Source organism: Scyliorhinus canicula, chromosome 4 (assembly GCF_902713615.1).
Source record: "Scyliorhinus canicula chromosome 4, sScyCan1.1, whole genome shotgun sequence".
NCBI lineage: Eukaryota > Metazoa > Chordata > Chondrichthyes > Carcharhiniformes > Scyliorhinidae > Scyliorhinus > Scyliorhinus canicula.
The window spans coordinates 110,485,557-110,511,599 of record NC_052149.1 but is presented as its reverse complement, the minus strand read 5'-3'; the positions used below and the strand labels follow the sequence as shown (position 1 = coordinate 110,511,599).

General features: G+C 51.5%; 1 protein-coding gene across 2 annotated transcripts in view; it reads left to right on the top strand.

Annotated features, from left to right (window-relative positions):
- The window catches only part of qsox1 (quiescin Q6 sulfhydryl oxidase 1), a 170,796-nt gene that overhangs the window by 124,738 nt on the left and 20,015 nt on the right, over positions 1-26,043 (top strand). The window contains exons 9-11 of one of the 2 annotated variants that reach the window (XM_038794994.1): positions 11,736-11,858; positions 15,514-15,670; positions 17,984-18,172. In XM_038794994.1, coding sequence (XP_038650922.1) covers positions 11,736-11,858; positions 15,514-15,670; positions 17,984-18,172 — 469 coding nt within the window. The remainder of the gene's footprint in view (positions 1-11,735; positions 11,859-15,513; positions 15,671-17,983; positions 18,173-26,043) is intronic. The other variant, XM_038794995.1, reaches the window with a different exon arrangement.

Below are 26,043 nucleotides of genomic sequence, written 5' to 3'. Positions count from 1 at the left end.
TGATCATCTGAAAGTTTAGTCAGAGGGAGGGTTTTAAGTAGGGTGGAATTCTCCCATATTTTTTCAAAGAGTCGCTCCCGGCAAGCAAGCTGGGAAGAATCCGTCTGGTGCCGACGTTGAGAAAACTCACCGCATATTCAGCCTCTTCAACAATAATTTTTTTTCTTCACATTATTCACGTCATGCTCATGGCGGCCTGCTTCTGATTTGCTCTTCCCGGGAAAACTCAGTCTCTGCAATCAGTGGGGTATTCCTTTTAAACGCCTCCCCAGTACTTGTTCCAAGTCCATTTGGTTGCCAGGAAGATCATGCTTCATGGAGGGAGCCCTAAAGAAACCTCTGGATGGTGTCGAACAGAGGCATGACATCCTCTACCTGCAATCGGCCAGAAGTGGGAATCCACAAATATCAGTGCCGGAGGATGGTGGGGCTTCTGGATCTCACTCCAGCTATCCCTCCATCCCATGAAGGCACCAGGGGCCTAGGAACCCGAAGGGAAGAGGATCAGCAGGAGTACAGCCTGGGGTCTTCCATCCAGGAGACCCTGGCAGTGTCTAGCCCATCTGAAACCCCTCCTCCCTGTGAATGACCTCCAGGCCCGTACACCGAGGAGGACAGCACTGCAATGCCCGTGCAGACCCTCAAAATCCAGGCCCCCTGGGGGACGCTCGCCAATGTCTTCTCAGGCGTGGAAGTCAGCAGGTGCCTCAACATCAGCTGTGGATCCTGAGCAGACACCTAGCCGTAGCAGCAAGGTGAGGAAGAGTAAGAAACGATAGGCACCTATCAGATGAACTTGGGCACTAGTGGAAATAAATCATCATTGTAATAGCGCACTTGTATTTATAATCACGTTTTCCATCCCTACAGATTCTCCATGCTATCATTCATGACACATGCTCTGCAAACCCCCGTGCACAGTCGGCACTTCCTCCCTGTGGATTGTGAGAAAGGCAACACTATGTCTATCCCACCTCCCACACTGATGTCGGAGAAAGCCACACCCCTGCTGACAAGGGCCACCCAACCCCACCCCCATCCCCTCAGCTCCCCACGCATGGAACGTTTACCTTCCTTCCCTCCCATCGCCTATCAGCTCAGTCCTCTCACGTCTGCCAGTATTCTCTGGTACTGAGGAAGCCAAGGGCTGGAAACGTGAGAGTCTGTCCATCTCGTCAGTAGGTGGAGAAAAGCATTGGGTCCCCGGACCTCCCAGGAGGCAGTAACAGCTAACATGTGTCATTCAACCTCTCTGAGCTCCAATATCACCCCATTCAGTGATAGGTCACATTCAGCTCTCTCTCAGCAGGAGTCTAACATTTCAGAGACGATAAGAAGAGCATCGCTCTGTCCCCACTGTAAGTCATCATCATTCTCCTGCAGACTCCGGCCAATCGCTTTAGCGCCCTGCCCATGAATGCAGCCACCATCACATTGACCTCCCACATGCACCACAGAAGTGAGTGGATGTCAGGCCCCATGTTGGAAAAGGTCTTCACATCCTAGTCCTGGCCTTCACCAAACCACAAGTCTATGTGGATGGCTCTAGACCTGTGCCCCATGCGGGTCCTTGCCATCGCCCAAGATCCTTCCTCCAACTCTTCTGGAGGTTGCCCCTTGCTGCCCTCCTTGACATCCTCCTCATCTGAGGAGATGTGGCACACTTCCATCTCATCCTGGTCCAACTGCTCACCCGGCTGCAGTGCCACGTTGTACAGAGCATAGTAGACCACTATGATGCTGGACACCCTCCTGGAGAGTGCATTGAAGGGCCTTCACAAAGAGTGCATCTGTGTCCTCCCTTACGCACTTGTGCGCTGCTGATTGGTAAATGCCGCAAAGGTCACCTATGCAGCCTTGAATGGAGTCGCTGGTGTAAAATTTTCACAGCGGCAGTAACTTGCAGGGCCACAGGAAAGGGCGACCTCCCAATCCATGTGCTGACAACTCATGCATCACCTGCACCTGTAACAGATAGAGGTAGGATGTTCTACGCTGGACTACCCATGGCCGGGAGTGTCTTCTCTGGGCCTCTGCCATCTTTGGCCTGATCCGAGATCAGCGAGCCCATCCTTCCCCGCCTCTGCAGAATGTTGATCCTGGCCATGTACAGCAGCACATTGATGTTGCTGCTACTGCTCGATAGCAATCGAAAGAATTGTTCAATCTGGCTCAATAATTATCCAGAATCAAAAACTGAAAGAAAGAGAATATCAAAATGAGTGATGAGGACTCCTGACAATGCCCTGACCCACAGCCCCCTCAGGATCTGGAACACCCGCCCATGCGCATCCCCCTGTATGACCACCTTTCCAATGAGCCTCACTCCATCCCCATCACTCAATAGCTAATTCCCCACAGCTGCCCTCTAAATCCCACCTGAATGAAGCGCCTTAACCCTTGATAACCTCAGCAGCCCACATGCCCCAAAATCAACTCTCCCAAGGGGCAGCTGTGCACATTCAATGGACCTGCATTCCAACCTCACGGGGAAATAAGATGCTGCCGCCCATCATTTCCTGAAAGGGGTGACCGATGAGCACCTTCAATGTAATGCCGGGGTCCACATCTGTGGGTGTTCCCTCTCTGTCATGGAGACGTGAGTATTAGCCCTGGGGTTCAATGCTTGGGGATAGACTTCCAAAAGAGCTAACAATTAGGCGCCAATCAGTGGCACACTCATGCATTGCAATGCAGATTAAGTAGGCACAATTGTCTCATCCAGGAAAGATCAGGGAGCTGGTTAGGTAACTAATGTCCCCTTGTGGCAGACAAGGCACACCTAAAGCATGTGAAGGCTGCAATTTCGAGTCAACTTCATCCTTATGGGCTCAGAATAAACAAGTAACGTGAACAACCAGTCACCCAGAATGGCAGCCTGGCCTCCATAGCCAGTGGCCTTAATCTTCCAGGCATCTCATACCCTCAGGTTTCAAAGTGCAGCCTGAGTTTGGGGGTTCATTCTGACTGCATTCATCCTCTCCCATGTGTGAGAGTCTTCAACCCTATGAGGCTGGGAACCAGCCCATATCAGAGACCCCCAATCTGCCTGTGCAGCCAGGCATCTCACAGGACCCCACCCAGGGACCTCACAGTCGCCCCCCTGTGGATTGACCTGCTCCCAACCACTTTCCAGCAGCCACTCCGGAAGGGCAATCCCTCAGTGGTGATATCACTACAAGCCCAGCAAGGAGGGTAAAGGAAGCGCTGTCTGAAAACCAGCTTCTTGTTCTCTTTAAACCTAGAGCCTACCCCCGAGTTGCAGTTGTCTGGGTCCCCCATGCCCTCTCTGGTGCCCCTCTGCAATTGGCACCCTGGTGGGTGATGGCAACCTGAGCACACACTTCCAATATCCCCTTCTGAGGTGAGGTCGGACAGCTTTCCCACTTCTATACAGCTGTCACGCTGGCACTCAACGAATATTCAGTCAGGTTAGAACATAGAACATACAGTGCAGAAGGAGGCCATTCAGCCCATTGAGTCTGCACTGACCCACTTAAGCCACTATCCCTGTAATCCAATAACCCCTCCTGACCCTTTTGGACATGAAGGGCTATTTAGTATGGCCATCTAATATGGCCAATCCACCTAACCTGCACGTCTTTGGACTGTGGGAGGAAACCGGAGCACCCGGAGGAAACCCACGCAGACACGGGGAGAACGTGCAGACTCCACACAGACAGTGACCCAGCAGGGAATCGAACCTGGGACCCTGGAGCTGTGAAACAACTGTGCTATCCACTTGTGCTACCGTGCTGCCCAGTTTGGGGGAGGAGGAGGTGTAGAGTCTTAGTCAGAGGATCTGCGAATAATATGCTGATATATTTAAATAAGGTTCCCAGCCTTTCCTGGCCACGTTGCCAGCGAGCATCGTGTTTCCCGAATCTCGCCCTATTTTACACCCATGTCGCCATTCTCACCAATGGCTACCGTGCGCTGAAAATCGTCCCCGTAATGTTTTAAAAGAGGAGAGAGAGAGGTTTTGTGAGGTAATTCCAGAGTTAAGTATCTTGCCAGCTGAGGACACAGCCGCCAATGGAGGGTGAAGATTCATTGAGAGTTGCCCCGTTTGTATTATGAGGTGTGGAGTGGAACCAATGCAAGTCCTCCCCCGTTTACAAATTTGGCATTGCATTCACAAGAACTATCTTTTTACTTTGTAACAATCTTGTAGCCCGCACCCTGCCTGTGTGTGCCCAAAGTTTCACTGACTGGTGTTTGTGTGCATCCAATCAGTGAAGCTGAAGGGAGCAGTGAAGTGATATCACTGCAGACGTAGGACCCGACAAACTACGTCGAGGGTCTTCTTCACCCCAAAGAGATTCGGTCAGTGGTGGGCAGCCTGCAGCCTGGGGGTCATGTGCGGCCCATCAGAGTTCTGAGTGCAGCCCACAAGACATTTTGTTGACTGCTGCCCACATAGAGTTGCCACAATCCACTGGTTTCCATCTGCTTAGCGTTTTCCCCATCCATATGACCGAAGTGATACGTACGTAAAGCAAGGGCACTTGAAACGAGGTGTATGCTGATTGCTCACAGCATTGACTGCGAGAGCCCTGCGCTCCCTCTGCTTCCAATCAAGCCAAACTTTTTATTTTGTTTTCACCACTTGAAGTTGATGACACTTCTCATAATACATGATTGATTAAGCATTTTCTATGACTTGTTATAAAATATTGGGTGTGCATTACAGGGGTGGGTTTAGCACAGTGGGCTAAACAGCTGACTTGTAATGCAGAGCAAGGCCAAGGTTCAATTCCCGTACCGGCCTCCCCAAACAAGCGGCAGAAAGTGGCAACTAGGGGCTTTTCACAGTTACTTCATTAAAGCCTACTTGTGACAATAAGTTATTATTATTAAATGTATGCAATCTTATTCGAGGGTCATGCTTCGTGAAAAATTCTGATTTCAATCCTGCGACCCACTGAGATGAAGACCAGCCTAGGTTGTCCATCACTGGATTAGGTAGAAGGTTGGTGGAGAAAAATACTTTGACAAAGTGTGGAAATGTGCGCGCTGCCGCACGTCATGTTTTCTATGGTTTCGTCATCAAATTGTGGGATGCTATTAATGCACAAACTGTCATCAAATCGTTCACAAAATGCAAACTATCCAATTCAATAAGCAGAAAGTAAGTTAGTGCTGTTATGGAGGGATGATTCCGAAAGCGGAATCGTTTCACCAGATACAGTAGGGTCCTCTAGACGCTGCTGTAGTCAAAGTGACTCCGGGTGAACGTAACTGTTTGTGGGGTGCTGAGGAAGGTGTTTTTAAAAACTATGATTGTGGCACAACCATTCTTGTTTGTGTCTCTGTGCGTCTGTCTGTGTGTATGCATATGAAGGGTTTAGCAGCAAGAAGACAGATGGGAGTGCAAGTTGCCCTGTGAGAGGTTTGGAAATCCTATTACTGGAGCAGCTCAGACTGAGGCTGCTGGTTCCATCACAGGCTTAGGTGTAGGCCGCTGGAGGGGAAGGGGGCTGCTCAGTAAGCCGTGGTAATCTTGTTTTTACCCTCTAGTGGTGAGTGTTCTCAGATCCCGTGGTGTTTGTCTCTATGCTGATACTAATTGAATTTTCGCTGCAGTTATTGAACAGAAGTAGATTTTCTGGGTCCTTGGAGGCCGTGGTTGTTGGATTGAAGCAGACGTGATTTTATCTCAGCTCGGAGCTGAGTGTTTAGTGTGGTCACCAGCAGAATACAAATAACCAGAATTTTCTCAGGGCAGGGGAGGGATCAAGGAAATGCAAAAACAATATTTTCCTGAAAGAAAACGTACATATTTAAACCTTGAAAGGAAATTTTTGTCTCCAGCTGGTTCTCTCTTGTTTATCACGTGCGATGCATTTTTGTTCTCCGCTTGTGTGGGTTCAAGTGGACAGTGGCATATTGTCATCCAATTGAAGTAACCACTGTGTACTGAATGGCCTCTTCATCTGCCAAATATTCTGGGCGCGATTTAATGAAAATGTTCCTCAGTGTGGTAGTGAACGGGAATTGCCGTGAGCTTCCCGGCGCTTGGCCCGGCAAGGCCGCCACCACAACCCTATGTTAATTCGTCCACTTAAGGAGGCCCCAAGGGCTTTGCGTCGCAAATCATAGCCTGTCAGCTGATTTGCCGGGACCAGCTCCACAGTCCCCCACTAACAAGGCCGAGCAGCACTTAAACTGCTATTGCACAGCGAAGCCCACTCAGCTCGCTGCCATGGCGATGAGGCCACCAGTCCCACGATTCAGGGATGCAGACCTGGGGAGGCTCCTAGAGACGGTTGAGGCCAGAAGGGATGTCCTGTTCCCCTGGGGGTCCCAGAGGGTCAACTACAGGGCAGCGGGTGCTGCCTGGGAGGAAATCGCAGTGGCTGTCAGTTAGGCCAGGAGGACCAGCACCCAGTGCCGCAAGATGGTCAACAGCCTACACCGGACCGCATGGTTGAGTTGGCACCAGATCCCCCACCTTCCCCTCTCCCCCCCCCCAAAAACATGAATGCGTCTAGCACTGCTCCCATCCAAAATCGTGCCATGTTCTGGCCCACGCATCCTGGATTATGGGGGTGGTTGAGGACAGAGCAGTCACCAACGTGAAGGTCGGTGCACGGCGCAGAGATCAGAATCCATCAGGCCCCACCCAGATGGATTGTCAAATGTGAGTTGATAATGCTATACAGAAGGAGCCATCCTTCCCAATGACCACTTATCCATTCTCCTGCAGGACCTCCAGCGGACGGTACCGGCCCATCTGAGGTGGCCCCCCACCTTCCGTAAGAACACCTCGGAACTCCAAGGATGTCACCATCGATGCGTCACAGCTGTCATCCCCACTGTCCAGCAGCACACAGACATTCACCTCAATGGGCAACGGCAGTGGTCAGGCACCTGGGGCACCGTCTGGTGAGGACCACGCTGCTGCTGATGTGCATCAGGTGGCGGCAGGAACCTCCAGGCGAGGCAACAGTCGGAGGTTTGCTGGATCCCAGGACCCAGTTGGGTCCCATTGAGATGCTGAGCCTCTGGACAAGGTTTACCCAGAGCTCATGCAGACGACAGGGTGCGGCCATGTAATTCAGCGGGAATGTCAGCGACCCTCCAGTGGGTCCATAACAGATTGGAGGAGTCGCCGAGGCCACGAGCACGGGCATCAGCAATGCATGTCACCGAGGCCAACACTGCTATGGTAGTGACTGCAGTGGAGGCCTTCGTGCACGATGTTGGCAGTATGAGTGAAGGTGTCCAAAACGTGGCTCAATTAATGACAGCCTAGGGTGAGGGCCTCAGAAGAATGTCCGACTCGCTGGGGGATGCGATCCTGCACTAGGTGGACCTTGATGAGGTGCTGCGTAATATGGCCCAGCCTCAGGTGACGCGTCTGAGACACTCTGGGGCATGTTCCATTTCAGATGTGTATCGCCAAGGTGCTGCGGAATCTGTCCAGTTGCAAGTAGGTGATGCCAGGACACAGCAGAGCATGTCCCAGTCACTGAGGAGCATCGGCGAGGGCATCAACACTGTGCTGCAGCTGTTGGGAAGCCACATGGGCCGACAGAGACAGAATCAGGGGCAACCAGGGCTCGAATCAGCGGGCTCTATGCCCCGAGGTGAACTCAGGGGGCCCTATGGGCACTGACCGCAGTCAGCACCAGAACAGGGTAGCACCACGATAGGGTGTGCATGTGCCGACGGCAAGGGTGCCAGTGCCCTCAGGCTCCAGAGCCCCAAGAAGACACCCGCAGGGGCACCAAAGGCCATGGGACATAGTAAGCAGCTGGCTGCCTCCACCTCTGATGTGCATCCTGGGGACACACCTAGAGACAGCAGTAGAGCACGGAAAGCTAAGCACGTCGAGGATCATTGAGATGAGAGGGGGTGAAGAGGGAGAATGGGATAGGTTGGGGCTAAGGAGGGAGTGTGCGAAGGGTGGTAGGGGTGGGGGAGGGGGTGGGGCTGGTGAGGAGAGTGGAGCGGCACCAACCAGGAGAGTGGGGCTGTGATGGACACATATGTGAGAGACATTAAAAAACCTTCACCACAACCAGTAGCCTCCCCCTGCCCCACCACATGCAGGTGATGGGGGTGAGAACGCACTCAGCAGACAGGCAGGCGTCAGGCTATGGCATAGGTTGAGGAGCACCAACGCTCAGCTCTCTGCCACTGACAGTGCCGACATATTCCCAGCCCCCTGGATTGATATAACACAGACCCTGAGAGTGTGAAATGCTGGGGAAGGGGAGGTGGGGGGATGATGAAGGAGAAGTGCAGAGGTTTGGGGGAGGTAGGGGAGGGTGAAAGAGGGAGGGGGGAAGGGATGCGATGACAGACTGGGCCACTCCCTATGTGAAGTGGCAATGACGAAGGCCTCCCATGCCACACCCTCGTCACGGGCGCCTGCCCTCCAGCTTCTGGCTGGTGCTCCAGTTCCTCCGTGGGGTAGCCCTCGAGCCCCTACTGGTCCGGGACCTCCCACTCGTCCTCCTCCTCGGAGGTAACCACATGTTCCTCCCCTCTACATTCAGCACATCACCCCGGTGCTGTGCCAGGTTGTGGAGGACACAGCAGACTACCACAAAGCGGGCGACCCCCTGGGACATGTACTGCAGGGCACCAGTGGAGTGGTCAAGGCATCAAAACCGCATTTTCAGCAGTCCGATGCACCACTCAAAGACAGACCGCGTGGCTGCATGGCCCTCGTATCAGGTCTCCAGCAGATATCCCTTATCCCCCAAGAGCCAACCGGCCATCCGGGAGGTGGTCCTCGAAAAGGCCAGGGATGTCTGCCTGCCCCAGGAGGTGGGCACACTCCTGGGAAACAAGTGACATGAGTGCCAATCTATGAGCTCCTGAACCTGGGGCAGCCCATCGATGGCAGAGAATCCTACTGCCCGGGCATCTTGGCATTTTGTTGGCCTGGTCCGTGTGGAAGTTTATATAGTCGGCTACCCAAGCATCCAGGGCATCTGTGACCTGTCGGATGCACCTGTGGGCTGAAGCATGCGCGATGCCACCCAAGTCCCTACTCAAGCCCTGGAATGATCCTGAGGCATAGAGGTTCAGTGCTGCAGTGACCTTGACCGCCATCGGGAGCTGCTACCCTCCTCCTCCATGTGGTGCCAAGTCCACAAGAACATGGCAGCGTGGTAGCACAGTAGTTAGCACAGTTTCTTCAGAGCTGCAGGGTCCCAGGTTTGATTTTAGCTTGGGTCACTGTCTGTGCAGAGTCTGCACATTCTCCCGTGTGTGCGTGGGTTTCCTCTGGGTGCTCCGATTTCCTCCCACAGTCCAAAGACGTGCAGGTTAGGTGGATTGGCCATGATAAATTGCCATTAGTGTCCAAAATGGTTCGATGGGGTTACTGGGTGATGGGGATGCGGTGTATGTGTGGGCTTAAGTGGGGTGCTCTTTCCAAGGGCCTGTGCAGACTTGATGGGCCAAATGGCCTCCTTCTGCACTGTTAGTTCTATGATTCTTTGATTCTATGATTCTAGATGCCTCACGGTCTGCTTGGTAAGGCGGAGCCTCCTGCGGCACGCGCTATCCGTCATCTGCTCAAAAGACCAGCGACGCCTATACACCCTGGGCCGCCGCAGGACTACCCCTCTGGGTCTCACCCTGGCCTGATGGGCAGCTGAGTCCTCAGGATGTGGGGCGGGGCCCTGAAGATAGGCCGCCACCTTGAGCATCTGTCGTCGCTGCTGCCGCCACCGTCTGGCCACCCAGCCTGCCAGCAGCACCACCAGGGAAAGTTCCGAGGGGTCCAGAGTATCGTCCATCCCATTCGATATCTGTAAGAAATTGGGAGTGGGCGTGGGACTGACAAGCAGTGTTGTCTTCCAACCCGGGATCATCCAGTTCCCCCATTTCTCTCCTCCATATCCCCACCCAGCACATCCTGCTCACACACACCCGGCCCCAGCGGGGACCCTGCTCACTGGCCCCCACACCCTGCACTCCAGACACCCACTCATAGCGTTACCCGACTGGGTGTAGGTCCCCTCCCCATTTCATTAAATGACCCGGGGCTGGTTTCCATCCCCTGGGTGTTCAGATGTTGGCTGCTGCGCGATGGTGTTTCCTCCTGCAGTGTTCAGGCACAGTGTCCAGGCGTCACAGTTTGATTGGGATGCGAGGCAATAACCCCCACATGCTACACAGCCGGCCCACCCACAGGAATCCACTTGGGATCTGTGAAGTATTCACTTAACCACGATTGCCAATTCCCTATTAGCGATAGCCTCCAGCCGCACGGCCAGAGGCCTCCGCGGTCAGTGGGAGTAACAGGCGGTCAATGGGGTAAACAGGCAGGATCTACGGTTGCCCTAGAATGGGTACCCATGATCCAGGGATTGGCATGGCGGACCTGCGCCAGATTGCTCTGGCTCTAATGCCCCCACCCCCTTGGTTGGCACCCGACCCCCCCCCCCCCCCCCCCCCCCCCAACCCCCACTAGGCACTGGGGCTTCAAGCCCAGCACCCCTGGGCTGTTTGCCTGTGAGCAAAGATGGCTACTCACCTCCGCGGCTCCCCTTCTGCCAGTTTCACGTTGTTAAAAAGGTGTGCTAATCACTGCCCATGTGACCACGAGCTGGAGAGGCGATTAGATCATGGAAAACCATTGCATGTGGATGGATCCCGCTAATTGTATGGAAATTGGGCTGATTTCAACTACTGGAGCGGGCTGGTTGGATCGTGGTTTGGCACCTGAGTGATTCTCATTTTTTCCTCTCCCGCTATTTAACAACCTCATCGTGCTCTTGGTCGAGTGCAACAAGACCACTGAATCGTGCCCTCTGTGTTTCCACTCTGCTCAACTTTTTCACACGCCATGTGCTGCTATTGCAGGATCCAAAGGCCTCGTCATTAAGTATGTGATAAATTTGAACACAGGCATTCCCCAAATGGGGAATCGCAGGCGCCAGCCCATGTCCATTCACTCCTTGGTTCACACCTTGTTAGATATGCCTGAGAGTGCAATGTGAGGCACGTGCTGTTGGAGTGATGCCCTGCCATATAATGTTGGTGAAAGACTATCTTTTAACCTGGTTCGACAGAGTGCTCCCTGTGTGGTTTCTTTAAATGGATGGTGTAACATATATACTTGGCATTCATAATCATGTGGATTCCTTTGGACAAACTTTAAACTTCAAAAATATAACTTACACTGGTGAGCTGAGGGGTATTTGTGTGAATGATTGAACAGACTGCACATTCAAACACTGTCAGCCTCTATGGTTGCAATCAGTTCTTCAATGTAAAGGATTCAATAAGGAATTAACCCAATTTTCTCATGGGCTTGAGTCCATAGCAGAATTAACCCTTCATTCGATTCATAACTGGCAGTGAATTATCAGTTGAGTTCAGTCGGGCCTGAGGAAGACTGGTGTGAGAATTGAAAATGTCACGTCAGTAACCTGTGGGAGGAGATTGTATGTTGAGCCTGATATGGATACATTTATGCCATTCACAAGCCAGTTAAATGTCACGATGAGGGGATTGTTGGCTTCTCCTTTTACACAAATGAACCAAATGGACTTAGTCATAGAAACATAGAAAATAGGAGCAGGAGGAGGCCATTTGGGCCTTTGAGCCTGCTCTGCCATTCATTATGATCATGGCCGATCATCCAACCCATCAGTGTTTACCCTTTGAAAGGCATCAAAATCTTGAGTAGACCTAGAATGTGTGGCCAAAGAGGCATGTTTCGTTTCTCGGAATAGTTGTTAAAATATATTTCTTTCTTTCTCTAGTTCTTTCCTGGCCGACCTTTTGTCATGAAGTTGCTTGAGATCATTAACTCTTGGCTGACAGAAGTTGATACAACACCAATCTCCTACTCTGCTTTTGCGGATGTGTTAAGCAACAAGAAGGAGGTAAGCTGACCACTGATGCATTGAGTGCACGGATCTTGTTCCATTTAAAGGTGCTGTTCTTTCTTTTGGGCCCCATGTAAGGTAGTCATGACTAAATTCGATAAATAATTCAGGAGAACCTTCTTCAACCAGAGTGGTTAAAATGTGGAACTCACTACCATCGGGAGAAGCTGAGGTGAAAAGGTCAGATGCATTTAAGTGGAAGCCAGATAAGAACATGAGGGAGAAAGGAATGGAATGATATGTAAATAGGATTTGTTTCCAAGGGGTAGGAGGAGATTTGTGTGGAGCTTGAACCTTGGGACAGACCAGTTGGGCCAAATAAGCTATAATTATGTTCTCAATTCTTTCTCATGATACACATCCCAAACAGAACAATATGTAGCTTCCTTCTCTCTGCTCAGCATCTACCCGCTACCCACCCCCCTCTACTCCCCACCCGTCAATCAAGCATGTAGACTTCCATCAACTCTTTTCCCTCTCAAGATTGCAAACCTTTCTTTCCTTTTGAAGGTGTCTCTGTGGCTCAATGACTGAATGTACCCACGAGTGCAGGATAGGGACACTTGATGGATGCCCTTCCTGCTCTTTTATCTCATGCAATATGAAAATAGTATCCAGGAATATTATTGGACCAGCAGCTCAGGTCATGAACTCAAATGCCAATTTGTGGAATTTACCTTAACTGACCTGATAATGCGTGGGCTATCAAGGCATCTAGATTGTTGTAATGAACCTCCACTGGTTTAGTGATCTCCTTCAGACAAGGGAATTTGCCATGCTTCCCTGTAAATTACACCATCTGGTTGATTCGTATTGACCACTGAAATTGAAATAGTCTAGGCCAGGGGTGGGCAAACTACGGCCTGCGGGCCGCATGCGGCCCGCCAAAGGTCTTTTTGCGGCCCACCAAGTCATTAAAAAAAAAAAAAAAAAAATTTTTTACAATTTAAAAAAAAAAAATTAATTATTTTTTTTAAGGTTAATGGGGGAGGGGGCTGTTGGGTTACTTACTGGCATAGGGTGGATACGTTGACTTGAGTAGGGTGATCATTGCTCGGCACAACGCCGAGGGCCGAAGGACCTGTTCTGTGCTGTACTGTTCTATGTTCTATGTTCTATATGAGGCGCCCAGAATCATAACCAGGTGAAGTAATTATTTTACTTAATATACTATGAGGCCCTTTAAAATTGTGAATTTCTGAATGTGGCCCTTGCACGGAAAAGTTTGCCCACCCCTGGTCTAGGCCAGTCAGATATTACTAACAATAGCTCTTCAAGAAGAAACCTTTGGCATCTTTCCCCTACATCTGGAAAGCAAATGAAAAGAGGTCATGATCGGCAGTCCAGCCCCACAGTACTGCAGTGGTTGTCCAGGTATGATGACAAAACCAGGTTTCCAAAAACTGGAATTGTCCAGAAATGAGAGATTTTCTTTCCCTCAGGCAATGCTCTCAGAACAGAACAAGCACGGGAAGGACGAGGCCATTCTCGGGTTAATCCCAACGGGCGGAATCGGAGACGGTTGTACACCGATTGGCACCTGAATCTATTGCCGATTGCAGCATTTTAAAATCTGCCTCTTCCACCTGCCCCCCCCCAACCCCCATCCCATTCTCTGAACATTCTGCCCATTTCTTGCAAGAATCACGCCACTGTAAAGTTAATAGATTTTTTTAAAGTTTGCCCAATCAAATTTATAAATCTTCAATGATTTTGCAATGAATGCTTCTGAGGAATTTTCACACACAAACACTCCCCATCCAGTGATCTACACAGTAATTATTTTTATGACATTAATGATCAGTACAGAGCGAGCTATAGAGGCAGCTTGTGTGAAGGAGTTTGTTCCAAATTTTGGCACAGTGTCGGAACCAAGGGGGCTGGATTTCCGTCGTTGAGGTAGTGTACAATACTCATAAAGTGCTGCATTTGAACTTGGAGTATTTTATTCATGTTTTTAAGAAAAAGCATTTGAAGAAAATGGGCACATGCTTACAGCTAACCGATAGACAGTGTTTTCCCCCCAATGCTGTGCTTCGAAAGCTCGTGATTCCAAACAAACATGTTGGACTTTAACCTGGTGTCGCTTGGGAATGAAATAATTATTGATTAATAAGTCATTGAGATCAGATCAACAAAAATGTTTACATGATCAGTGAAAATATTTGATAGCTACAGGTACTGGTAACATTTATAATCTGTCAATACAATGTGTACTATCACTTTAAACAACTTCACCTAAATCTGCACCAGTGTTCAACCGCAAGTTAGAGAAATTGGAAGATAATCAGAGGGTTACTTACATTACAGATCCTTGTGCTGCTCTCAGTGCTTCGTCATTTGTATGTTTGTCCTCTCACGGCAGCTGCAGATTATTCCCCACTCCAGGCACCTTTTCTTGGTTTTGCCTTGGACCGTTTTGTGCTGGCATTCACTGAGGGTCATTCCATACAAATTAAAGGAGGCAATTCCTCCCCCCTCAAAGTCTCTGATTCTTGCTCCTCACAACATTTCCTAGACCCCATGTATGGTCTGGCAAGTCTCTATGGAGGCAATTTTAGCTTGAGGGAAAGATGCAAAGTTCTTGGAGGCCAGCTAGGGGGGAAGGGGGGCGGGCATGGTAGCGCAGGGGTAGCACAGTTGCTTCACAGCTACAGGATCCCAGGTTCGATTCCCAGCTTGGGTCACTGTCTGTGTGGAGTTTGCACTTTCTCCCCATGTCTACGTGGGTTTCCTCCGGGTGCCCCGGTTTCCTCCCACAGTCCAAAGATATGCAGGTAAGGTGATTGGCTATGCTAAATTGCCCTTGGTGTTCAAAAGGGTTAGCTGGGATCACTGGGTTCCGGGGATAGGTTGGAGGTGTGGGCCTAAGTGGATGCTCTTTCCAAGGGCTGGTGCAGACTCGATGGGCTGAATGGCCTCCTTCTGCACTGTAAATTCTCTTTAAAAAAATATATGGGCTGTGGGCCACGGTTTGCCCACTAAAGATCATTTGGAAGGGATTTACTTTCACTTTTCATGCAATGTGGTTGCCATATATGCACAGTATAGATGGTGAAAAGGGAACAACCCATTTTCATTCTGGTGCTGTACACCTCTTATGTGTCTCAGTGTCTTCATTTTGTAGATTGAGTGAATGGAAGCCACTCCTGTCTGGTGTAGTATGGTTAAGACGTAATCCGAATTCTTGTCTCGTACAATGAATAGAAGGAAATCAAGGAGTACAAGGAAAGTATGCAATAACTTTCAGAGGGCAATTGTTATTTGATGCTACAACGCAAGTGTACATCTTAGTGTCAAATTTCATGCAGAACATATCTGATAATGGAATGATTTACTCCTGTCTGTGTATATTTAAGTTTACTCTAGCTTATTATAATACAGGTAAGTGTGAAACATTTGCCCAAGGTGATGAGGAGTAACGGTGGGTAAATGGAGCTGAGGTGCAAATCAGGCATGGGTTCATTGTGAATGGAATAGACTTGAGGGGTTGAAAGGCCTTCACATGTTCGGATGAATCCTATTACAATTTATCTGTTCTGTACATCTTTAATATACCTGACTGTCAACTTATGAGTATATTTATGTGCAGAAAGTGCACCAAAAACGTTCAACGCAACATCAGTATTGATTGTTTTTCTTTGTTCCCTAGAGAACTGGGGCCTTCTTACCCAATGGAGTGAATTGGGTAGGTTGCCGGGGCAGCAGGCCTCAGTTCCGAGGTTACCCATGCTCGGTCTGGACCCTATTCCACCTCTTGACAGTGCAGGCTGCAAATTACAATGAATCAATGGCACAGAGGGAAGAAAGTAAGGCTTCACCTTTTGATATTTTTTAATGTTGTCTATATATTATCTTAAAGAAGATAATTATATGGATGGCTGGGGTATAGGTTGTCACCCATAGAGATCATTGAGATTTGTCAAGAGAAGATAGAATTGTGGTTGCAGTTTAGGAAAGGGCTTTATTGATGGGCCTTGAATAAGGAATCCTGTAAAACCCTTACCTTCTGAATAAAGGATACTCATTTTATTCACATTATGTACGTGCACTATTGTTTAGATAAGAAACCAGGGGCGTGATTCTCCGACCCCCTGCCAAGTCGGAGAATCGCCCGGGGCCGACGTCAATCCTGCCCCCGCCGTGTCCTGAATTGTCCGCCCCCCAAGATTAGGTGGGGGCGGGAATCGCACTGCGTTGGTCGGCGGACCCCCGCGGCGATCGGCAGGCCCCCAGCGGCGTTTCGCCGGCCCGCGATGGGCCAAAGTCCCGCCGCTGACAAGCCTCTCCCGCCGGCGTGGATTAAACCACCTACCTTACCGGCGGAAGCAGGCGGCGTGGGCAGGAGGCGGGGTCCTGGGGGGAGGGGAGGGGGAGGCGGGGCGATCTGACCCCGGGGGGTCTTCCACGGTGGCCTGGCCCGCGATCGGGGCCCATCGATCGGCGGGCGGTCCTGTGCCGTGGGGGCACTCTTTTTCTTCCGCCTTCGCAATGGTCTTCACCATGGTGGAGGCGGAAGAGACCCCCTCCCCTGCACATGCACCGGTATGACGTCAACAGCAGCCCAGCTGGTGGGGCGCCAAAGGCCGTTCACGCCAGCCGGCGGAGTGGGAACCACTCCGGCGTGGGCCTAGCCCCTCAATGTGAGGGCTTGGCCACTAAAGATGTGGAGACTCCCACACCTTTGGGGTGCCCGAAGCCGGAGTGGTTCACGCCACTCCGACACGCCGGGACCCCCCGCCCCGCCAGGTAGGGGAGAATCCCTGCCCAGAACTTCAGGAGAGAGGGCATTTGGAACATGAATGCCAATGGGAGGGTTGGAAAGTGTATCACATGGTGTTCACCGCCAGAGCACAGTGTTTAGAGTAGTAACACTGCAGTAGGGTCTCCATTTCCACTCCCTCCTTTGGGAGGCTCCCCCAAGCCTCCCCAGCAGAAACCCCCAAAATAAAGAAACCCTGCAGAAGAGAGACGCGTATCAGGAAGAACCCTCTTCAGAAGACCCCAGAAGAGAGACCCCTGTATAGAAGCTGGAGAGCAGTACAGATAAGGCAGTGAAAAAAATCACTTGTTTAACACTCATCTGGGCCGTACACCTATTGACTCAGGCACAGGAAGCAGCACATGTCAATTCCTGGAAAGAGAAAACCAGTCAGCTGGGTTTAACGCCCTCAGATCTTTGAGCTGCAAGCCTTTCATTCATTATGGGCAGCATGGTAGCATATAGTTAGCACTATAGCTTCATTATAACTTCACAGCGCCTGGGTCCTAGGTTCGATTCCCGCTTGGGTCACTGTCTGTCCGGAGTCTGCACGATCTCCCTGTGTCTGCGTAGGTTTCTCTGAGTGCTCCGGTTTCCTCCCATAGTCCAAAGGTGTGCAGGTTAGGTGGATTGGCCATGCTAAATTATCCATACGTTAGATGGGGTTGCTGGGTTACGGGGACAGGGCGGAGGTGTGGGCTTAGTAGGGTGCTCTTTCCAAGAGCCGGTGCAGAACCGATGGGCCGAATGGCCTCCTTCTGCACTGTAAATTCTATGATTCTATCTTTAATATTGATTTTACTGGACTGACTGGCAACTTCCACACGCACACAGCTGTTAGCATTATTCCATTCATCTCCCTTCATGGTTGAGTAACTTTGAAATGGTCAACTGTAAAACTAACCGCATTGTATGGGGGAGGGTAGCCCACTGATAAACTTTGGGGCACACCCCTTAAAGAGTTACCCATTTGGCCCACCGCGAGGTCCACCGCATCAGGCAGACGCTTGTCAGGACCTGCACCAATTCTCGCCCACATGATTCCGGGACTAGAGAGGACTGCAGAGTCACGAGGGCCCAGGGAATATGAGGCTGGATTCTCCAATTTTGAGGCTATGTCCAGAGGAAGTGTCACATTTTATGATGAAAATGTCGGCGATGCCCCTGCACTGATGCTGTGCCTGGTGGAGGCTAACAGCCACGCCAAGTAAACCCCCGGCCTTCACGACAGAAACGGCTAGAGAATTGGTCGCCGGCCTCTCAGTGATTCTGGTACCTAGCACAGAGCAGTGAAGAATAAGGGGAACCTTTGCTGGGCCTTTACACTCACCTATTTTTCTCTTCCTCCAATTTCCCTCAGCTGCCTGGACTGACCCCCGGGAGATTCTTTACACCTTGAGACAATACGTCAGACATTTCTTTAGTTGTCGGGAGTGCGCCATCCATTTTGAAGCCATGGCTAAGGAATCCATGGATCAGGTCGACAGCTTCAACAAGGCCATCTTGTGGTTGTGGTCTCGGCACAATCAGGTCAACAACAGGTTGGCAGGTGAGGAAAACTGATAGATGGAGGCCAGAGGCATAGAGGGTGTGCGTGCAAGTGTCTGTGCATGCGCGTGTATGTGCACGCACGTGTGTGTGCATGCTCATCCATGCGTGTGCGTGTGTGCGGTATAGAGGAATGGCCTGCATCTATATACGGCCTTCATTCCTCAGCATTTCTAACATCTGTCCTAAAATGAGTAACAACTACGAAATACATTTGAAGTCCAGTCACTGCTATAATTTAAGAAACATTCCAGCAATTGTCACACAGCAAGGTCCCTCAAACAGCAATTTGTTTGCAGGCAATGTTAGTTGAGTGATAAATATTGGCCAAGACACCAAGAGAACTCAACTGCTCTTCTTGAAGATAATATCACGGGATCTGTTACATTTAGCTGAGAGGGCTGTTTGGACCTCCATCAAACTGTATCTGAAAAACAAAACCTTTAACTGTGCAGCATTCTCTGTGTGCAGAACCCTCTGTGCTGTGTTTGACAGATGCTGACCACTTCAAAGCAGCTGAGTGGTTTCACTTCCTCTTTCCTAACCCAGAAAACACAAAGCATTGTTGAACTGGTCATCAGCTACCAATCAAGATAAGAATGCATATAAACCATGCAGTTAGAATCAACAGCTTACTTGTTACTGCTGCCCTACACTGTCAGGTGGCAGTGCTGGAACTATTACTGCCCATGTACACAGTGCTGTCAGGAAGCAGTGCTGGGATTGTTACTGCTCCTGTACACAGTGCTGTCAGGAGGCAGTGCTGGAACTATTACTGCCCATGTACACAGTGCTGTCAGGAAGCAGTGCTGGGATTGTTACTGCTCCTGTACACAGTGCTGTCAGGAAGCAGCGCTGGGACTGTTACTGCCCCTGTACACAGTGCTGTCAGGAGGCAGTGCTAGGATTGTTACTGCTCCTGTACACAGTGCTGGGATTGTTACTGCCCCTGCACACAGTGCTGGGATTGTTACTGCCCCTGTACACAGTGCTGTCAGGAGGCAGTGCTGGGATTGTTACTGCTCCTGTACACAGTGTTGTCAGGAGGCAGTGCTGGAACTATTACTGCCCCTGTACACAGTGTTGTCAGGTGGCAGTGCTGGAACTATTACTGCTCCTGTACACAGTGTTGTCAGGTGGCAGTGCTGGAACTATTACTGCCCATGTACACAGTGCTGTCAGGAGGCAGTGCTGGGACTATTACTGCCCCTGTACACAGTGCTGTCAGGAGGCAGTGCTGGAACTATTACTGCCCATGTACACAGTGCTGTCAGGAGGCAGTGCTGGAACTATTACTGCCCATGTACACAGTGCTGTCAGGAGGCAGTGCTGGGACTGTTACTGCCCCTGTACACAGTGCTGTCAGGAAGCAGTGCTGGAACTGTTACTGCCCATGTACACAGTGCTGTCAGGAGGCAGTGCTGGAACTATTACTGCCCCTGTACACAGTGCTGTCAGGAGGCAGTGCTGGAACTATTACTGCCCATGTACACAGTGCTGTCAGGAGGCAGTGTTGGGACTGTTACTGCCCCTGTACACAGTGCTGTCAGGAGGCAGTGCTGGAACTATTACTGCCCATGTACACAGTGCTGTCAGGAGGCAGTGCTGGAACTATTACTGCTCCTGTACACAGTGCTGTCAGGAGGCAGTGCTGGGACTGTTACTGCCCCTGTACACAGTGCTGTCAGGAGGCAGTGCTGGAACTATTACTGCCCATGTACACAGTGCTGTCAGGAGGCAGTGCTGGGACTGTTACTGCCCATGTACACAGTGCTGTCAGGAGGCAGTGCTGGAACTATTACTGCCCATGTACACAGTGCTGTCAGGAGGCAGTGCTGGGACTGTTACTGCCCCTGTACACAGTGCTGTCAGGAGGCAGTGCTGGAACTATTACTGCCCCTGTACACAGTGCTGTCAGGTGGCAGTGCTGGAACTATTACTGCTCCTGTACACAGTGCTGTCAGGAGGCAGTGCTGGGACTGTTACTGCCCATGTACACAGTGCTGTCAGGAGGCAGTGCTGGGACTGTTACTGCCCATGTACACAGTGCTGTCAGGAGGCAGTGCTGGAACTATTACTGCCCATGTACACAGTGCTGTCAGGAGGCAGTGCTGGGACTGTTACTGCCCATGTACACAGTGCTGTCAGGAGGCAGTGCTGGAACTATTACTGCCCATGTACACAGTGCTGTCAGGAGGCAGTGCTGGAACTATTACTGCCCATGTACACAGTGCTGTCAGGAAGCAGTGCTGGGATTGTTACTGCTCCTGTACACAGTGCTGTCAGGAAGCAGCGCTGGGACTGTTACTGCCCCTGTACACAGTGCTGTCAGGAGGCAGTGCTAGGATTGTTACTGCTCCTGTACACAGTGCTGGGATTGTTACTGCCCCTGCACACAGTGCTGGGATTGTTACTGCCCCTGTACACAGTGCTGTCAGGAGGCAGTGCTGGGATTGTTACTGCTCCTGTACACAGTGTTGTCAGGAGGCAGTGCTGGAACTATTACTGCCCCTGTACACAGTGTTGTCAGGTGGCAGTGCTGGAACTATTACTGCTCCTGTACACAGTGTTGTCAGGTGGCAGTGCTGGAACTATTACTGCCCATGTACACAGTGCTGTCAGGAGGCAGTGCTGGGACTGTTACTGCCCCTGTACACAGTGCTGTCAGGAGGCAGTGCTGGAACTATTACTGCCCATGTACACAATGCTGTCAGGAGGCAGTGCTGGAACTATTACTGCCCATGTACACAGTGCTGTCAGGAGGCAGTGCTGGGACTGTTACTGCCCCTGTACACAGTGCTGTCAGGAAGCAGTGCTGGAACTGTTACTGCCCATGTACACAGTGCTGTCAGGAGGCAGTGCTGGAACTATTACTGCCCCTGTACACAGTGCTGTCAGGAGGCAGTGCTGGAACTATTACTGCCCATGTACACAGTGCTGTCAGGAGGCAGTGCTGGGACTGTTACTGCCCCTGTACACAGTGCTGTCAGGAGGCAGTGCTGGAACTATTACTGCCCATGTACACAGTGCTGTCAGGAGGCAGTGCTGGAACTATTACTGCTCCTGTACACAGTGCTGTCAGGAGGCAGTGCTGGGACTGTTACTGCCCCTGTACACAGTGCTGTCAGGAGGCAGTGCTGGAACTATTACTGCCCATGTACACAGTGCTGTCAGGAGGCAGTGCTGGGACTGTTACTGCCCCTGTACACAGTGCTGTCAGGAGGCAGTGCTGGAACTATTACTGCCCATGTACACAGTGCTGTCAGGAGGCAGTGCTGGGACTGTTACTGCCCCTGTACACAGTGCTGTCAGGAGGCAGTGCTGGAACTATTACTGCCCCTGTACACAGTGCTGTCAGGTGGCAGTGCTGGAACTATTACTGCTCCTGTACACAGTGCTGTCAGGAGGCAGTGCTGGGACTGTTACTGCCCCTGTACACAGTGCTGTCAGGAGGCAGTGCTGGAACTATTACTGCCCATGTACACAGTGCTGTCAGGAGGCAGTGCTGGGACTGTTACTGCCCATGTACACAGTGCTGTCAGGAGGCAGTGCTGGAACTATTACTGCCCATGTACACAGTGCTGTCAGGAGGCAGTGCTGGAACTATTACTGCCCATGTACACAGTGCTGTCAGGAAGCAGTGCTGGGATTGTTACTGCCCCTGTACACAGTGCTGTCAGGAAGCAGTGCTGGGATTGTTACTGCCCCTGTACACAGTGTTGTCAGGAAGCAGTGCTGGGATTGTTACTGCCCCTGTACACAGTGCTATCAGGAGGCAGTGCTGGAACTATTACTGCCCATGTACACAGTGCTATCAGGAGGCAGTGCTGGGATTGTTACTGCCCCTGCACACAGTGCTGGGATTGTTACTGCCCCTGTACACAGTGCTATCAGGAGGCAGTGCTGGGATTGTTACTGCCCCTGTACACAGTGTTGTCAGGAGGCAGTGCTGGAACTATTACTGCCCCTGTACACAGTGTTGTCAGGTGGCAGTGCTGGAACTATTACTGCTCCTGTACACAGTGTTGTCAGGTGGCAGTGCTGGAACTATTACTGCCCATGTACACAGTGCTGTCAGGAGGCAGTGCTGGAACTATTACTGCCCATGTACACAGTGCTGTCAGGAGGCAGTGCTGGGACTGTTACTGCCCCTGTACACAGTGCTGTCAGGAGGCAGTGCTGGAACTATTACTGCCCATGTACACAGTGCTGTCAGGAAGCAGTGCTGGGATTGTTACTGCTCCTGTACACAGTGCTGTCAGGAAGCAGCGCTGGGACTGTTACTGCCCCTGTACACAGTGCTGTCAGGAGGCAGTGCTAGGATTGTTACTGCTCCTGTACACAGTGCTGGGATTGTTACTGCCCCTGCACACAGTGCTGGGATTGTTACTGCCCCTGTACACAGTGCTGTCAGGAGGCAGTGCTGGGATTGTTACTGCTCCTGTACACAGTGTTGTCAGGAGGCAGTGCTGGAACTATTACTGCCCCTGTACACAGTGTTGTCAGGTGGCAGTGCTGGAACTATTACTGCTCCTGTACACAGTGTTGTCAGGTGGCAGTGCTGGAACTATTACTGCCCATGTACACAGTGCTGTCAGGAGGCAGTGCTGGGACTGTTACTGCCCCTGTACACAGTGCTGTCAGGAGGCAGTGCTGGAACTATTACTGCCCATGTACACAATGCTGTCAGGAGGCAGTGCTGGAACTATTACTGCCCATGTACACAGTGCTGTCAGGAGGCAGTGCTGGGACTGTTACTGCCCCTGTACACAGTGCTGTCAGGAAGCAGTGCTGGAACTGTTACTGCCCATGTACACAGTGCTGTCAGGAGGCAGTGCTGGAACTATTACTGCCCCTGTACACAGTGCTGTCAGGAGGCAGTGCTGGAACTATTACTGCCCATGTACACAGTGCTGTCAGGAGGCAGTGCTGGGACTGTTACTGCCCCTGTACACAGTGCTGTCAGGAGGCAGTGCTGGAACTATTACTGCCCATGTACACAGTGCTGTCAGGAGGCAGTGCTGGAACTATTACTGCTCCTGTACACAGTGCTGTCAGGAGGCAGTGCTGGGACTGTTACTGCCCCTGTACACAGTGCTGTCAGGAGGCAGTGCTGGAACTGTTACTGCCCATGTACACAGTGCTGTCAGGAGGCAGTGCTGGGACTGTTACTGCCCCTGTACACAGTGCTGTCAGGAGGCAGTGCTGGAACTATTACTGCCCATGTACACAGTGCTGTCAGGAGGCAGTGCTGGGACTGTTACTGCCCCTGTACACAGTGCTGTCAGGAGGCAGTGCTGGAACTATTACTGCCCCTGTACACAGTGCTGTCAGGTGGCAGTGCTGGAACTATTACTGCTCCTGTACACAGTGCTGTCAGGAGGCAGTGCTGGGACTGTTACTGCCCCTGTACACAGTGCTGTCAGGAGGCAGTGCTGGAACTATTACTGCCCATGTACACAGTGCTGTCAGGAGGCAGTGCTGGGACTGTTACTGCCCATGTACACAGTGCTGTCAGGAGGCAGTGCTGGAACTATTACTGCCCATGTACACAGTGCTGTCAGGAGGCAGTGCTGGAACTATTACTGCCCATGTACACAGTGCTGTCAGGAAGCAGTGCTGGGATTGTTACTGCCCCTGTACACAGTGCTGTCAGGAAGCAGTGCTGGGATTGTTACTGCCCCTGTACACAGTGTTGTCAGGAAGCAGTGCTGGGATTGTTACTGCCCCTGTACACAGTGCTATCAGGAGGCAGTGCTGGAACTATTACTGCCCATGTACACAGTGCTATCAGGAGGCAGTGCTGGGATTGTTACTGCCCCTGCACACAGTGCTGGGATTGTTACTGCCCCTGTACACAGTGCTATCAGGAGGCAGTGCTGGGATTGTTACTGCCCCTGTACACAGTGCTGGGATTGTTACTGCCCCTGTGCACAGTGCTGTAAGGAGGCAGTGCTGGGATTGTTACTGCCCCTGTACACAGTGCTGGGATTGTTACTGCCCCTGTGCACAGTGCTGTAAAGAGGCAGTGCTGGGATTGTTACTGCCCCTGTACACAGTGCTGGGATTGTTACTGCCCCTGTACACAGTGCTGGGATTGTTACTGCCCCTGCACACAGTGCTGGGATTGTTACTGCCCCTGTGCACAGTGCTATCAGGGGGCAGTGCTGGGATTGTTACGGCCCCTGTACACAGTGCTGGGATTGTTACTGCCCCTGTACACAGTGCTGGGATTGTTACTGCCCCTGTACACAGTGCTGGGATTGTTACTGCCCCTGCACACAGTGCTGGGATTGTTACTCCCCCTGTGCACAGTGCTGTCAGGGGGCAGTGCTGGGATTGTTACTGCCCCTGTACACAGTGCTGGGATTGTTACTTCCCCTGTACACAGTGCTGGGATTGTTACTGCCCCTGTACACAGTGCTGGGATTGTTACTGCCCCTGTACACAGTGCTGTCAGGGGGCACAGCTGGGATTGTTACTGCCCCTGTACACAGTGCTGGGATTGTTACTGCCCCTGTACACAGTGCTGTCAGGAGGCAGTGCTGGGATTGTTACTGCCCCTGTACACAGTGCTGGGATTGTTACTGCCCCTGTACACAGTGCTGGGATTGTTACTGCCCCTGTATACAGTGCTGGGATTGTTACTGCCCCTGTACACAGTGCTGGGACTGTTACTGTCCCTGTGCACAGTGCTGTCAGGGGGCAGTGCTGGGATTGTTACTGCCCCTGTATACAGTGCTGGGATTGTTACTGCCCCTGTACACAGTGCTGGGATTGTTACTGCCCCTGTACACAGTGCTGGGATTGTTACTGCCCCTGTACACAGTGCTGGGATTGTTACTGCCCCTGTACACAGTGTTGTCAGGAGGCAGTGCTGGGATTGTTACTGCTCCTGTACACAGTGTTGTCAGGAGGCAGTGCTGGAACTATTACTGCCCCTGTACACAGTGTTGTCAGGTGGCAGTGCTGGAACTATTACTGCTCCTGTACACAGTGTTGTCAGGTGGCAGTGCTGGAACTATTACTGCCCATGTACACAGTGCTGTCAGGAGGCAGTGCTGGAACTATTACTGCCCATGTACACAGTGCTGTCAGGAGGCAGTGCTGGGACTGTTACTGCCCCTGTACACAGTGCTGTCAGGAGGCAGTGCTGGAACTATTACTGCCCATGTACACAGTGCTGTCAGGAGGCAGTGCTGGAACTATTACTGCTCCTGTACACAGTGCTGTCAGGAGGCAGTGCTGGGACTGTTACTGCCCATGTACACAGTGCTGTCAGGAGGCAGTGCTGGAACTATTACTGCCCATGTACACAGTGCTGTCAGGAGGCAGTGCTGGAACTATTACTGCCCATGTACACAGTGCTGTCAGGAAGCAGTGCTGGGATTGTTACTGCCCCTGTACACAGTGCTGTCAGGAAGCAGTGCTGGGATTGTTACTGCCCCTGTACACAGTGTTGTCAGGAAGCAGTGCTGGGATTGTTACTGCCCCTGTACACAGTGCTATCAGGAGGCAGTGCTGGAACTATTACTGCCCATGTACACAGTGCTATCAGGAGGCAGTGCTGGGATTGTTACTGCCCCTGCACACAGTGCTGGGATTGTTACTGCCCCTGTACACAGTGCTATCAGGAGGCAGTGCTGGGATTGTTACTGCCCCTGTACACAGTGCTGGGATTGTTACTGCCCCTGTGCACAGTGCTGTAAGGAGGCAGTGCTGGGATTGTTACTGCCCCTGTACACAGTGCTGGGATTGTTACTGCCCCTGTGCACAGTGCTGTAAAGAGGCAGTGCTGGGATTGTTACTGCCCCTGTACACAGTGCTGGGATTGTTACTGCCCCTGTACACAGTGCTGGGATTGTTACTGCC